Source organism: Xiphophorus maculatus, chromosome 24, assembly GCF_002775205.1.
Source record: "Xiphophorus maculatus strain JP 163 A chromosome 24, X_maculatus-5.0-male, whole genome shotgun sequence".
Lineage (NCBI taxonomy): Eukaryota > Metazoa > Chordata > Actinopteri > Cyprinodontiformes > Poeciliidae > Xiphophorus > Xiphophorus maculatus.
This window is the reverse complement of record NC_036466.1, coordinates 11503662-11520043: the sequence shown is the minus strand read 5'-3', so window position 1 is coordinate 11520043 and position 16382 is coordinate 11503662. Positions and strand designations below refer to the sequence as shown.

The following is a 16382-nucleotide window of genomic DNA, read 5'->3' as shown; positions in this document are numbered from 1 at the left end:
GAATTATTATTTTTTTATATATATATATAAAGCCGCCCTAATATGCAGCTGTAAATTGATATTAATCGTAGGTTGATTAACTGTTTGCATCCCAACAGGAGGTATTTGGTCGTATTTCTGACTGACCTATCAGGCTGTCTGGGCGCGGCAGGGCGCTCCTCTGGTACAGGCCGTACGGGTCGGCGCCGTAGGCCAGCGACTGGCTCTGTCTGGGCAGTGTGGAGCCGTAGTGCTGAGGCATCGCCGTCATCCCAGAACGCAGCGGAGACCCCGTCAAAGCCCTCCCCTCGATCAAGGACAGGGTGGAGCCCAGGCGGACCCCGCCTCCGATGCCTCCTCCGTTTCCCAGGGCCTGGGTGGCGTCGCTGGGGGAGGTGGGAGACGGGCAGGAGGGCGGCATGGTGGTGCCGGGGAAGACGGCAGCAAGCGGTTTGGGCTCAGACAGGATGGGCGAGTCGTAGGTGCTGCCCTGGGATGTTCGCATGGAGATTCGGGACGGGGAGACGGTTCCGGTTGTGCCGCAGCCGGGTGACTGGCTCCTGGAGGGGAGGGAAGCCATTCTCCTCAACATCCGACTGGAAGCCTGGGAAAAAAATAGGTTAGTCTTCCCAATCCAGTGGAAATGTGACATTTAATTAGTCTGATAAAGGACTCTATTTTTATTACTCCTTCCATAAATGGGCTTTAATTTTCACAGGTCATTATGTTTGTGGGGATACTATTAAAGTGTGCTTGTGTTGAGTAGGAAATGTTATTAATTTGAGCTAATGGGCTTGAAAATCTGCTTTATGGTGCAGAAAAACACACAAAAACCATCAGCACCCAGCAGAACCTGAGACAGTGATACAGTTTTACCTTTAATAAAAAAAAAATAAAGATAAGCTAAAGAAAATGTAATTTAATTTAACTGATTTGATGCTTTGGTTACAGCTTTGCAGATGTTTGACGTGAAACGTGACCAAGCATCCAGCGAAGCGGCTAAATAAAGAGAAAATTGTAATGAGTTCATTAATATCTGCCATTCCTGTTTCATCTGTCACAGAGAGAATAATGTGACACTTTAAAGGTGGGGAATAATTTGACATGATGCTCATGGCAATAATTAGCAGGCTGCAGTCGCTGCTGTCAGTCAGAAGTAGAAAAGAAACAGGAGGCAGCAGCCAGTGGAAACAGTGAGAGCAGAATATATTCTCTTCCTGTGTGGTTCCATAAAGTCGCCATGGTTGAGTTCATGGTCTTTTGTCCAGCTCTCATTACGTTAGCGGCCTAAAATTTGTGTTTTTAACTTCGGGGCTTTTTCATCTAAAAAGCTTCACAGTAATAAGAGGAAATTGAAGAACATTAAAAGATTTCATTTACTGTCCAAGAGGAACTTTTCATAGAAACCTGGACAAAATCTACAACATGTTTCTTAACTCAAACTCAAAATCCAGAAGCCATTGGGCTTAACAAGTTACCACAAATAGTAAGAAACTAATATTTATATTATGGGTGTCAAAAATTAATGCTGCATTTATGACTAAGTCTGTCATAATAAGCATTTAATCTCATGACAAATCAAAATTAGCTCAATAATTTCTATTCTTTTACAAAGACTTCATAATCCATTTTATTTATGGTTTTGGTTAAAAGTGGTTCTTATTGAATTTCTATTTATTATTTTCGGTTGTTGAGTTTTATTTTGGATATTTTAAATATTTTCCAGTTTCAGTTTTAAGTGTTCTTTACAAATAATTAACATTTATTGGTCTTTAAGAGGGGAAAGTTAAGATTATGTCATTGAAAATGGTTTTAAATCAACATTATCATCGCTTATTGCAATAATTACTGGGACAATTTATATACTGGGACTATTTATTAAATAAAATACCACTTTTTAATTCCTAATAATAATAATGAGATTCATATTGTATATTTTTTTAAGTGAATACCTGGTTTTAACTGTGTAATATTAAGTACAAAAGCCAGAGTAAAACACAGAGTACAAGAAAAAATAAGAAAATAATCATTTGCATTCTTTGATTTCTGGAACATTTTATGTTTTTATGTTTTTATGTATACTCATGTGGCAGTTGTTCATAAAAATAGGAGGATAAATTTAAATCATTTCAATCCCATCCAGTTTCTTTCTAGTCACAGGAATGCAGAGTCCCAGTTGAACCAGTAACTGATCCAGTGGTTTACCCGCATGAGTTACCAACTAGGACAAATCTTCTTCTTCTTCTCTTGTTCCCGCTGCAGTCCTGCTTATCATTCTGAATAAAGCAGCTTCCTCTGATTCTCACCAGCCACTAAACCTGGGAGTAGTAAAAGACTCTGACCTGAACCTTCAGAGCCACATAAAGACAGTCACAAAGTCGGCCTTCTGTCACTTGAAGAACATTTCCAGGATTAGAGGACAAATGTCTCAGCGAGATCTGGAGAAACTCATCCGTGCGTTTATCTTTAGTCGCATTGATTATTGCAACATGTCTGCCTAAAAAATCAATCAGATCCAGAACGCTGCTGCTGGCAGTAAGACAGACTCCAGTTACACAGTCCTTCCACTGAGAGAATAAACTTACTGTTTATAAATGACTGAACGACTTAAACATCTGCTGTTGTTGTCATAGCAACCTTCCAGACCTCTGAGGTCTTCTGGTTCTGCTCTGCATCCCCAGAACCAGAACCAGAAGTGAAGAAGCAGCATTCAGCTTCCATGCACCACAAATCTATAACAAACTTTCAGAAAACTACAAAACAGCCAAAACACTGAGTTCCTTTAAATCTAGGCTAAAAACCAACTTGTTCAGAGTTGCTTTTGAAACATCATTAATAAAACATTAATCAACCCTACCTGCCCAGAGGCTTGACCTTCTGCTCTGGGGCTTCTCGATATCGAGGCTCGAGGTTCTGAACGCACCACGTTCTGGTTGCTGTAATAACTGACGCTGCTGTCTTGGTATCCGCTGTCTGAATACGAGGTCATGTGGGCTGAATGACCTCCTGACCCTGGAAAAACACAAAATAATCACAACACCACATCATCACAGATTTATTAAATATCATGGATTTGTGCGTTATGGTTTTATGTTGCTCCTTGAACAACCTGCTGTCCTACTTTCTGCTGTAGGATGAGGAGGAGGAGGAGGAGGAAGAGGAAGCATGTGGGGGATATTTTTATACTCTGAGACTACTCCAACTGTATGGAATACAAATAAGCCCAAAGGCAATTTGTTTTAGCATTTCAGATTGTGCGTATTTACCGAAGTGGGAATTAACCGCAGAACGTCGGAGGTTAAACGGCTTTCAGAACCATAAATACGAGCCGTGTTTACGAGACAATTCCCATAAATTATTTAAAAGTGTGGAGAAGAAGAAACAAACAAAACGCTCAAATCAGAATGTACAGCCACACCAGCTGCTCCGCTCTATCACCCGCCCATCTTTGGCGGTTTAACACATGCTGCCAGGAGGCTTGATGGAAGCAAAGTGTCAAACGCTCCAGTGAAGGTTCCTAATGTCCGACAGAGAGCCGCTGCAGCTGCAGCGCTGAGCTCCAGGTGTGAGGAAGAGAGGAAGTTTTACAGCTAAAAATAAAACGTGAGCAGCGGAGAGGAGACAAACTTCAGTTTCTGGGTGTTTTAGTGATCCGGAAATTGTTTTTCATTCAGGTTAAACATGCAGAAACATTAATTAATTAATTAATTAATTAATTAGGAAATTTTACTGATTAAATTATGAAAAAATGTCTTTTTGACCAAAATACAGAGGATTTATTTGTTTGTAAACACAGCTGATGCACTCAAAACTTTACTGCCTTTAAACGCTTACTGGTTACCATGGTAACCTGCATTTATCTTGATGTTTTAGCACGTTGTCAGCGAACTACAACTGTTTACAACATCGTGATAAAATGTAAATCATTTTATTAGCCTAATTGTAAATAGTTAGAATAATTTATTCGTGCATGCATTCTGAACGCGACCTGCACAACAGCAGAGAGAAAAGGGGCGGAGCCTCCATCAGGCAGCCATGTTTACTTTCAAACATTTTAAGACTTGTTTTCAAGCATTTCGTCACTATCTGCGTTTCCATTACAAATGTGTGCAAAACTTTGTTGATCTTCCACTAATATTGAAGAAATACAAAACCCATTAAATAAGAATTAAAATCACGAATGAATAAGTTCGTTAACACCATAAGTTTTTTCCACCAGTAGTAACATCCAGTTGTTGATCACGACTCATGAGATGCAAAAAAAGTGTTTTAACATTTACCTAATTAACTTTAGAGTTGTTTTAGTTTTTTATAATTTCTCTGTGGATTTAATGAGAAATCCACTTCTAGAAAACTTTTCAACTCTCTTAAATATTTTAAACTTTTGTTCAGATCAAGCCTCCAGAGTAGCAAACCGCTAATCCTGCTGATTTTTCCAATTAAATCCTGCAGACGTAGCAAAGTATTACACAGTTTCCCTTGCTGATGTCATTGTGCTCACACACCTGTATGCAAAACTAACATTTTTTCTTGCTTTTAAAGCACAAAGATGTTGTACTGCCAAAAACTACCTCAATCTTCAAGAAGATTTTACTGTAATGTGAAAACAATCTGATCTGCTGTCTGAAACGTTAGCGTCTCCTCTGTGTGCTTCGTGGATGTGGACGGACCCTCACTGTCATGCAAGGAGGCGCGGTCCCCTTCAGGCAGGTACAGTCCTTCCTCCACCTCCAGGTGGCGCCCTGGTGCCTCTGCAGCCACACCCTGAGACTCTCCACCTGTCACACAACATCCCTGTTAGCCAAACATTCATCTTTGGATTCAAATGCTCGAGAGGACGGAAGATGCTAAACATTCACAAAGTCGTCTTAAAGTCAAACAAGTGGCAACATTTTTTATTTACGGTTTTGTATAACTGACTATCAATTTTGCAGGAGATGCATAATGTGAATAATAGCGCTGACATCTGAGGAGAAGGATCTTTGACAGAATAGTAAATGGTTCAATTCAAAGCTCACGGTCAGAGTCGGAAATATTGTTTTGTTTTGCTTGACCGGCTGGTGCTGCGTGCCAGCAATCCTCAGTCCTCTGGAGGCTATAAAGAGTTCTCATCTGGAAAAACGATGCCGCCCGGGTGGCAAATTTATAAACATCTGATTCTATCGGAAGCTGCAGGATTAGGAAAATACAAGAAGCCTCAAACTAAACTTCAATCTGAAGAACACAGAAGCAAACTGCAGTCAGAGAGCAAAGATATTAACATATCGCATTAAAAATAAGAAAGTATACCTGCAGATCTCCATGCATACGACTTCTCAGAAGAGCTTTGGTAACGGAGAAGAGGAGGAAGTGAAGGAGACAGGAGAGCAGAGGGTAAATTAGATCACAGAGGAATACTTAATGTTCAGTCAAACCAGGAAGGAGGAAGAAGATTCGTTTAACTAAAAAAGAACAATCACTTTACCCGTAAAAACAAAACAACAAAAGGAAAATAAATTAAGTTTTGAAAGAAACCCGTCCAAATCTGAATTGTTTTGTTGCTTATCCAAAAGATATGAAGTAAAATGAGAGTTTATAAGGGTTTCGCATTTTACATAAAACTACCAGATGTCATTTTGTTTTGTGAAACAACCTTAAAACTTTATGAGATTGTAACCACTTTACAGTAATTAAAGTCTCAAAGCCATAAATGTTTTAAGTCACTCATTTCATCTCCAAAAGCCAAACTCAGAACTGAAGAGCCACTCATCGTGTTTCTGGACACCTGCAGTAATTAAATAACATAAAACTGCAATAAACTCAAACTGGGCAGAGAAGTTTGAATTTATAGTTGAGTTTCTTCCATCCAAACTGGATCAAAGTTATTAAAATATATGCAGTTCTGTGAAAAAGATGCAGATTTCTCCTGTTTCTACATTAACTGAAACATTTCAACGTTTCAGATCCATCAGAAAACTAATTTTAATATCAGACAAAGATAACCTGAGTAAATACAACCAGCAGTTTTCAGGTGAGGATTTCATTTATTCAGGTTTAAATCAATTGACTTATTGATTCAAATAATCACTAAAATGGGGGAAGAACCCGTTTTAATTGTAAAGAGTTTTTCACAGTGGGTCAGACTGGTTTGGCCAGCTTTAATCAACATTAATAAAACATATTTTTCTTATACTGTCTTTGATTATTAGATGCTTTTTATGTGATAAAAACAAATAAACAGAAATCTGTAACAGAAACAATGTAAGTGTCTAGAGAACTTGAAATAAATTCATTCTGAATTTCTTAGACGAAATTATTTATATCATCGTGAAAAAAGAAAAGCGCAGACAGGATGTACCTGCTACTGTCTCCCGCTGGCGACTCAGCTCCCAGCATGCACTTCTCCAGCTGGCTCGCCACAATCTGCCGCTCCTCTTCCAGCTCCCGGGTCAGTCGCTCAAACTGGAGCTCCTGCAGCGAAACATGAACAGAACAATAACAAACCAACGTTTTCCATAATACAGCAGCTTTTTTATCCCAATTTATCCATGCTAGTTAGAATTAAACAAAATCAGCTTTTTAGAAAACTTTTCCTCACCACTATGAACCTTTTCAATGTTTTATCTATTTTTGACAAAAGTGACAGGATTTTGACACTAGCTAAATAGCTAGTGCACTGGTTTTAAAGCAAAATAAATAATATATATGTAAAGAGAAGGAAGTGAGCTTGGCTGCTCCGTGGTTTTCTGCTAAAAATATAGCACACATTGAAAGTGAGTTAAAGCCGGTATCTGGAACAGAAATCTGGACAGGATCTGACTGAGCAGCTGTCGCTAAGCAACCCAGACAGGTATGTGCTGTCACTTGTTTTCATTTTATGATATGAGTATTTTGTACATATTTTACAGAGCAATTAATTTATCTATTGGCTGCAAGTGTGTTGGTGGCATGCTGGCTTAGTAAACATGTTTCTGTGTAATGTGCATCAGTTTGTGTTTAGTCACACTATTTTATTTTAACATTTTCTTTATTTTAGGTATTCTAAAGCTAAGCTTTGTCTCAGTATTTGCAATACATGTCATATAGGTTGCTCTTGAATGATGGTCTGGCCAAATGGAGCAGGAAATGAAGAAGCAGATTTGGGTTTTCGGGCTTTACACGACTCTGTGGTGGCAAAAAGAAAAGGCAAAACTACAAGGAAAGTCTCTTAATTTGTTAGTGAGACATGGATCTTAGACACAAGCAGCTAAAATAAGCTTTCAGTGCAGAATGGTTGGACTCCATCTTAGAAATAAGACCAGAAGCTCAATAATCAATCACGTTTTTGGGACTAATTATTCAAAACAATTTGGCTTTATGTAACACAGAGCTTCCAAATTAAATGTAATAACTGGCTGTTCCATCCTTGCAGGCAACAAATGCCATCAAATGTTCTTAAAACCAGGCAGGAAGTGTTTAAAATCGACGTGGAGGATTGTTGACCCACTCTTCTTTGCAGAATTGGATGGTTTTCAATCATCAATGTCCTCTTTAAGATCATGCAACAGTCCATCACAGTCTTTTACATCATAATCCCTTTTAAACTACAAAAGACTTTTTAAATCCACACTGCCAGCTTTTCATCTATTTCCTTTTTGTTTTTGGGTCAGCCATGAACGAGCTTTTCTCTCATTTATTTCACCAACATGCTAAAACCAGCGAGTTGCTGCTGCTGCTGATGATGATGAAAATAGCAAAGCTGGCCTGATTTCAGAAGCAGCGAGTCCATTTCAAAAACCAACTCCAAGAGTTAGCAACTTTATTTCAAACACCTGAGTGGACACATTCTCATCTTAACTCTAACAGCATGAAACATCAATAATCTCAAGAAGGAGGCTGAACACTCCGGAGTAATTTTGCATTTTTAATCAGTGTTGATTCTCTGATCCTCGCTAATTGGACAGATGTTTGTGGACTCAGAACTCTCCATGCTCGCAGTCGGCTGCTGTAATCTGCTGCAAAATGTTGTCCTGATGACAAACTGACTTTCATTAAAGCTTTTTTCTGTTTTAGTCGTGTTTATGAAATGTAACCTCCATTTTGTAACTGCATTCATGCATCGTTTCTACTCATTACTGTACATCAGAGCTCTTTTAACTTTCTTGAAATGTACTGCTGCAAGATTCAAAGCAATTATATTTTCCTCATGTAATCATGTGCTATTTCTGTTTTTTGTTTTATTGTTTTAGCATGACGCTTTAATACAATGTCAAGATGGAAAGAAATTAGAAATGACCTTAAAGAACAAGCAATTCTCAGCCTATTTATTTGTTAAGAACTATAAAGTCATTTTTAAACAATTTGATTCCCATCCTTCCACCATAATAAAGATTATTCAGGAGTGGAAAACATTTAGGAGCGCTACGTTAATAAGTTAAATATCGATTTTGTCTTTCCTGCAAGCAAGAAGCTGTGAAATCTCATTAAAGGGACTTTAAACTAGATGAATGGTGATAGAAATTTTATAGCAGGTTGATACAGGCGACTAACTTCTGGGGATAAAACTGAGAAAAGCAGAAACAAACTGATACAGATTCTGTGCTGGTCTAGTTCAGGAGTTCAAATCAAGATCAAAATCACAGATTTTATGGAGCTAATTTGGAAATATTTGCAAGGAATTTTGCAATAAAAGCGCTTAGGTGTGACGATAAATGTGACTTTTTGCTACTCATCATATCGATCACAATATAACTTAACATCAAGTAAAGCTGAGTAAGAAACGTGAGCGTTAGCATCACTTAAACCAAACATTTTTTACAATTTCTGTAGAAAATTTGCAGTAAACTCACAGGAATGCAAAAAAATGCGGGGATCTGTTGATTTGCCATAAATATCTGAAATCACGGAATCACCATAAAAATAATGTTAAAAATCTTTGTTATTATAAATGTGTTTTACTGTTTGTAAAGCTAAATATGACAGTTTAGAGAGAAGTTATGTAAAATCCACTTTTTTGAGCTTTGCATCTTGTTATATTATTCCCTCATTGAAAGAAAACTGGAGTGTTGCTTTAAGTCTTTCGTGCATGTCTGCATGTTCATGCATCTTCTAATCTCCATGGCAACCATTCAGCAAAACGCCTGCGTGAATCTAGCCCCGCCTTTGAGGCACAGCTCCTCTTCAGATTTGCAGTTTCCCAGCTGACAGACCATCCTTCCCCCACTCAGCTCCTTCAGACTAGCCAGCAGCAATTAGCAAACACCTGGTGGAGCTGCACATTCACTGAGCTCATTATAGGAGCTACTTCTCAGTGAAATGCTGCTAAAATGTTGGGGTTAATAGAGGAGCCATGTTGTGATGACTTCCTGAAGGTGGAAAGAGTTTTTAAAGAGACAGAAGCCCAATTTGAAGACGTTAAATTACAAAGACAGTTTTCTTTAAGTCATATTTGATATATAGAGCATTTTTATAACAACTGCAGGTAACACAGTTACTTGATTCTGCTATAAAATGGTACTATGTAATTAAAACTAATCCTTGTTGTTAGTTGGAATTGTCTGTTTTCAAAGGATTCTCATTTCCAATAAATCCATCAGAAACTCGTATTTGTTGCCATCTGATGTCTCATTGTTGTGTACAAACAATAATCAACATGTTTAACATGATGTCCACTACAGGCAGAAGAATTTGCCCAGATTGTAAACAGAGCTGGTGAATGTGTGAGTGGACCAATAAAAGCTACACACCAGGAAACAAATGTGGGAGCTTAAAGCGTGCAGCTTATTGTCACAGCATTGCTGCTGACTGTGAATTCCTGCATTCCTTACATCACCCCAAAGCTTCGCAGAGACAGGACAACAGCACACAGGCCTGCTTGTTTAGCCTGGCTGGGTTACGGCACAGCATCAGGCCAACATAAAGCCGTGCCAAGCGACTCCTCGCACCAGCTGAGGGGCTCTCACGGACGATCCGACACAGCTTATTGTGAGCCGTCACAGCCTGTTTTTCCGCCCCGTTATCGAGTCCCACCAACCACAGACCTCTGCCGTTTGCTGTGTCTAATCTTGACCCAGCAGTTTGGTTTATCCACGCCGCATCTATGATATCCGTGAAATGTTCGGCCTACTTCTCTGGCTGCTGCAAACTCCATCGCTAAGGCTTTGTGACAAAGCCAGCTGGAACATTTTCAGGCTAATTTTGCTGCAGTGGCAGATATTTTCCACGAGCGTCTAATCGTGATGAAACGTGATAAAGAGAAGAACGCTTCCACATCTTGCACCATCCAGTAATCCCAATCCAGAAATCCCTCATGTAGATAGAAAAATATACATACAAAATAAAATAAAAAGGAATGGACGGATGTACATATTGTCTCACTAAGATAAAACAGTCTGGAATCAATGTTTTCAATGGTATTTTTACAGGTATTTCCATGTTTTCCAGTCTGCCATCCTGGAACTGGATGAAATCCTGAGAGTAACATTGGAGGCAGCAGCTTCATCAGACCTCTGCTCTGTTTACTCTTCTCTTGTTTTCCCATCGTCCCACTCCGCACACCTCCACATGTGACCCTCCGATGCATTAAAGCACTTCCTGTCTCTTCACAGGCAGAAAGAGCCGCGTCTGACTAAAAGCAACAAGTACACTAGTCCTCTAATGGTGGAGTCGCGTCAGTAAGTGGATGAGGCAGGTGGAGGCAGACCCGCATCTGCAAAGAACATCACAGAGTGACGCCACAGTGCAGCAAGATGGAGGATCCAAGAAATCTTCTTAGACTTTGGAGACACGACTCCAAATGACCAAATTACCAGCATCTGTGCTGGTAATTTGCTGCGACATGGAGCGTGCTTTCTTGGCTCCTTTCATTGAAACCCAGCCCAGGGTGAGAAGCGCTGAAGCGGCTCGGTTGTGGTTTTGTTGAGCGCCTCATACATCTTGTGTGTGTTTTTTGATGAGCATGCATGTTCTTTTTTAGCAGCGCCATGCATCAAGTTCATCTGGGATCTGGCCTGCAGAGCAACAGCCTGCCGCTGTCAGCTCAGGGACAGAAAACAATCCCTGCAAACAGCCGAGGCGGGCAATGCCTCCATTCTTACACAATCTGGGAAAGTACGGACTGAGTTCAGTTGCCAGAAAAGTCTAAAACGTTCTGATCAGAGGTATTTTTTTGATCCCTGCACCGTTTCACAACCCAAGTCAGACACGATTCTCATCTTTCATTTAGCGGAAACATCTGCAGGCTGTTATCCCAACATCAGATCGATCCCTCTGTTTGCTGAAGAAGTGACAAAATCAAACTGTGCTCTGACACCTCCGTGGAGTTTCAGGTTTCCGAGTCGGCCCGTTTGATATTTCCCTGCTCACATCCATCACTCTCCCACTTTTAATGGGCTAAACGGGAGCAAAGTGGAAAAGCATCAGGCCCTGAACACAATAGAAGGCAATAACTGATGCGCTCCATTTAGCACGTCTAATTTGACATTTCTGTGGAGGAACTGCAGGCGGAAGATTTGACGCTTCAGCAGAACCGAAGCAGAGAGACGTAAAGCAACTTTGTTTTATTTTCTCTTCCCAGGCTGTTCAGCTGCCTGAAACAAGTCACACAACAAAACGTTTGGCCTCCAGGAACTCCAGGCTTTTCGCCGTGACCATGTTGGCTTTATGAAGGTGGTTTTCTGCTTCACATCTGTACATTTCATCTTCTAACCAGAGAAATCTAATAGAAATCTGTCTCAATTTGTGCAAGTCCTCAGGCAAAATCCACAATACAGAATGCTGTTGTCATTATCTTCTGATCCCCTGAAAGTTTCCAACAGTTTTCTCTCACAAAACAACCTAACTGGAGGCTCAAAAATGTCTCATTTTAGATTTTAAGTGTCATTTTTGCCCTTAATTAGAAATTAACTGGGGCTGTGGTAAATAAGTTAATAAGATTAATTTGATGAATCAATTAAAGTGGAGTATACAGACTCAAAAAAGACAATTTGCTCAAAAAATAACACAAGTTGTAAATAAGCCAAAACTGTGCAAATATTTATACATTTTGCATTTAAGATTAAGAAAAAAAAACATTTGTCTTTAAATATGTTCTACCCAAAACTTCTCAAGTGTCAGTTTTAGCTTCAGGTAGCTCAAATTCTATAAATAGTAACAAAAAAATCTCCTATTAATCACTTTTTTCCATAAAATTACTGATCAGTTAATGCCAAATTAGTTACCAGATCAGTTCAACACTGTACTGATGCTCAGTAAAGCAGAAAGAGTTGAGTTTTTCATGGTTTTTATTTTATCATCCTTTGCTAAAAAATTGTGAAGCGAGTTTTGCAACCTTTTATATTTGCGGCATTTTTTCTTTTGCATCCATTCGCAGTTTCTTTTGAATTTGGTTTCTTGGTGTAGGTTTAGCTTCTTTTTTCTGAGGCTGCAGCAGTTTTTATTTGCACATTTTTTCTGTTGCATTAGTTTTTTTCTTTGTTTGCTCAGTTTGCTGCGCGTTCGCACGTCGGCCACCATCATTTTCTCTAGTGTTGATGCTAAGCCTGTCACAATGAGCAATTAACTACTTAATTACATGACAAATAAACTATGAGCAATGGAGTCAATAAGTGTTTTGGCAAATGCATCTTTAACCACAAGCATCTTTAACCCAAGAAAACAGGACATTAAGCAATCTACCAGATCTATTGATATACGGTCTCTGAGTGGAGATCAATCAGAACCGACAGAAGTGCCCTTGACTTAACCCTTCTGCACACAGATCGTTTATTCCACTCTGCAACATTGGATCGCATTTCACCTGCTCAACAGAAACAGTGACATGTCTGCAACTACGCAACTACTAAGAAGACATTTTGGATTTTTAAAACGAGCAAAATAAAGTTTTAGTTTCTAGATCTAAAGTTTCTACCTGCAGAGCAATGCATGTGCAGAAAATGTTTGCTCTTGATGAACATGAACTCTCTTCCTGAGATTTAGGCACAATCTGCAGCCCTCCAAAAAACTGCAGATTAAACATCGGATCTGAGTCTCTTTTCTTAGACATCATAAGCCTTTAAATAGCAGAGCGCCTGATTCAGAGCAGCACGCCCAGGGACTGAGCAGAGAACATGGCTACTGTCCAGGTATAATTAAGAGGAGGAGAACAGAAAGACTCCCATGCTGACGGGATATAAATCAGCATTAAACATAACAGCAGGGACAGCGAGACAGACGGAGGCTGTCCTCTAAGGCTGGTATTGTTGTTTTCCTGCAGATCTGAGGCATTTCAGGGAGCATCAGCCGCAAAAAACAATAAAAAAAAAGTTTGTCATTTAACTCGAAATAGCTATAAAACATGGAGGCAAACGTAAAGAAAATAAAACAGCAGCATGACGTCACTGTTCCTTTAAATTCCTGCTGGCAAACAACGAATATCTTCTTCTGATCTGGTGAAATCTGCATCTTCCTTAGCTTTTCATTTCATGCCATACACGAGTTTTTCTGCACCGCTACATCTTTTTCCTGGTGCTGAATTAAGAAAGTGCAGCAGAAGAAATTATTAATGAGGCTTTTAATAGAATTTAAGGTGCAGATTTGTGTGACTCAACACCGCAATTCATTTACACTTCATCCTCATCTGGAGATAATCCCCTGGATTTACAGTGTTCATTTGGGCGACTCAGGTTACAACCACAGCTAAAAACTGCTTAAAACTTGTATGGAACTCCAAAAAAACAAGACAAGGTTGAACTACGACCCAGAAAAGAAGCAAAATGACAAGAAATGACTAAAATTTTGCTCAAATTGGCATTTCTCTGCTGTTTTCTTTGTGTCACTAATCTGAATGTGCAGTGAAACTGATGTGAGCGCATAAATCTTTGTAAACAAACATTGAGGTGTTGAGTTTTTATATCTCACACTCAATCACTTTTGGGGTCTGAAGTTCCTGATGGTCAGGTATGGAACACCAAAAAAGCCAAAAAGTTGTGAAATTTCCTGTTTTTCAAGTGCAAAGAAAGATGTGAACATGGAAGAAACTGCAAAGCGAATGTAAATAAACCACACCACCAGCAAATAACAGGCAACGTTTTCATCCAATCAGCGCATTCCTTAGAAGAAACACAACCAATCACAGCCAACAAGTTAAGTTTGACATTATGTTGATACATTTTTTATCATGACTAGAATTTTGATTTATTGTTTTCACAATAAATTCCAATTAATGATGTTTAAAACCCAACAAAACTGTCTGAATTGCAATTTTTTCACGATTTTCTCCAATGTAAAAAAAAGTATTAAATAGTTCTTATCATGACTTTTATCAAATAAAAGTCTAAGTCCATATCACCCACCACAACCAGGAAGTGAAAGAAACTACAAAACTGTAGGATTAAAGACAAGCACAACATAGTACAGTTAAAGTTTGTAGCCTAATAACATAAAGTTGAGCATGTAAGGTAATATTTCTACATTTCTTGAGTTATTATGATGTGATCTTGAGCTGCATTAGGCTCAAAATAACCAAAAAACATCCTGATGTGATGGAAAATCTCCTGTAACAATCACAGATTCATCACAATTCTGACAAATTTTCATTCTAAAATGAAAAATATTGGCAAAGTCACACATAAAGCTGCCAAGGTGGTGTTTGCATTCAAAAGGAAGGAAGAAATGAGCAGCAGCAGCAGCATCTTACTTGCTCTTTAACAGAAGCCAGGAGGTTGGTGGTGGTTGTTGTGGCGGCGCTGGACTCCGACTGGAGGCCTTGGCGGCTTGGACCTTCTCTGACCACCATGGGTCCTTCCCCTTCTGCGTCGCCTTCCTCCATATCCCCCACAGATCCGGCTGGCTGCTGCAGGCTCCCTCTCTGACCCTGCAGGACGGTCAGGATGTGGGTTAATGCACAGAAAATCACGTCAATATAATTTTAGGGAACCACTGTGTTTCAGTTGCAGGGATTAAGCTTTTGAGATGTTGCAATATCCCAGAATTCATGATATTCCTGCAATAAATTCCCCTCTTATGGTGTGATTGTGCTTTTTTTAATCCCTCAAGAGACACAAAGAGACAAAAGATGATTCTTCTATTTTCCCCTATGCATGTTTTTTCATCTCTAATCTATAACCCTTCATTTGTGCATGCAGGTACAGATTTCTCCACACATAGAGGAACTGCACACACACACATGCACACACACAGAGCGCTGCAAGCTGCATCCTTCCTCTCTGTGTGTGTTTTACATCTCAACACACACCAGTGCTGCCTATATGTATTAACAGGTGTGCATGCACGATGCATGGGCTTGCATGCATCTCCCGGTCAACCTTGCATCCTCCATCATTCATTCACCATCCGGCAGCCAAGGACGAGGTCACACCGACTCAGAGCGCCGGAGCCCGGGCAGCCAGCAGAGCTGCTCGCCCGCCGCTGAGCGCGACTCACCGGCCAGATGTTGCTGTTAGAAGCAGGCCACAGCTGGCTCAGTCCGCTTCCATCCTCTCCTCCGTGACAGCTACTCCATTCCCCAACGCGCCGACGTCACAAACAAACAGACAGCCGCGTGCACGTCCTCGCGCTTGTGGTGCAATTATAATTTGCCCTTTTTTTTTGTGTGCGTTTCTTCCAATCAATCCCCGCGTGCAAGGAGGAGCGGAGGAGTTAAACGCGCGCGTCCATCCCTGAAGTCAAGGCTGCACCCAGCCACGAGCGCCGGTTAACAGCGGCGTGACGTCACCATGCGGCTATGGATTATTTCCGATCGACGGATCGATGAGGAGCCGCGCGTCGCTGTGGCCGCGGCAGGAGTCGTGCGGCAGCGCGGCAGCTCTTCGCGACGAGAGGAAGGATGCAGCCTGCAGCGACCAGCGTGTGTGTGTGTGTTACTGCGATACGTCTCCACACACACACACACACACACCAGTGCTGGTCACAGGGATGTTTATGGGATTCCCAGTTAACAGCTCAGGTTATCAGGTTCATCATACTGAACTCCAATATTGTCAAGATTGCAATTTATTCCAACATTGATTTTAAAATAAATATACTTTATGGAAACAAAATCAATTAAAAGCTATTTTTCTAGTCAATTGTTTACACTATTAATGTATAAAATTGGTTGAATTAATATAAATGCAAAAAACTACAATCAATTTTAGACACTTTCAATTGAAATGGAGGGAAAAATAGACAGGATGGATGAATGGGTGGACAGATGGACGCCTGACTTTTCAATACTCAGTACTGACATTACCTTCATTACCTTTTTATTTTATTCTATTTCTTGTTTTTTTATGGAAAAAAATACACAGCCAGTAGAAAACCGATAGTTTAGTGGGTATTGTAAATAATTACTCAAATAAATGTGTTGTAGATGAATATCCTAATCTTAATATTAACAGTAAATCTAATATCCATACATGTGTGATAAATCTCAACATTTTTTACTTAATAAACTGACATCAATACTA

General features: G+C 39.8%; 2 protein-coding genes across 4 annotated transcripts in view; one reads left to right on the top strand and one right to left on the bottom strand.

The window, feature by feature from the left end:
* LOC102237811 (plakophilin-4-like) overlaps positions 1–15734 on the bottom strand; it is a 32040-nt gene extending 16306 nt beyond the window's left edge. Inside the window, exons 1-7 of one of the 2 annotated variants that reach the window (XM_005809648.2) lie at positions 15358–15734; positions 14612–14788; positions 6317–6429; positions 5269–5303; positions 4656–4757; positions 2837–2991; positions 127–583 (exon numbers count right to left, since the gene is read on the bottom strand). In XM_005809648.2, the coding sequence (XP_005809705.2) occupies positions 127–583; positions 2837–2991; positions 4656–4757; positions 5269–5303; positions 6317–6429; positions 14612–14743 (994 nt within the window). In that variant the 5' untranslated portion in view covers positions 14744–14788; positions 15358–15734. Of the gene's footprint in view, positions 1–126; positions 584–2836; positions 2992–4649; positions 4758–5268; positions 5304–6316; positions 6430–14611; positions 14789–15357 lie in introns of both variants that reach the window. The other variant, XM_005809647.2, reaches the window with a different exon arrangement.
* The window catches only part of LOC102228431 (NLR family CARD domain-containing protein 3-like), a 971185-nt gene that overhangs the window by 217967 nt on the left and 736836 nt on the right, over positions 1–16382 (top strand). The gene's annotated exons all lie outside the window — the stretch shown is intronic.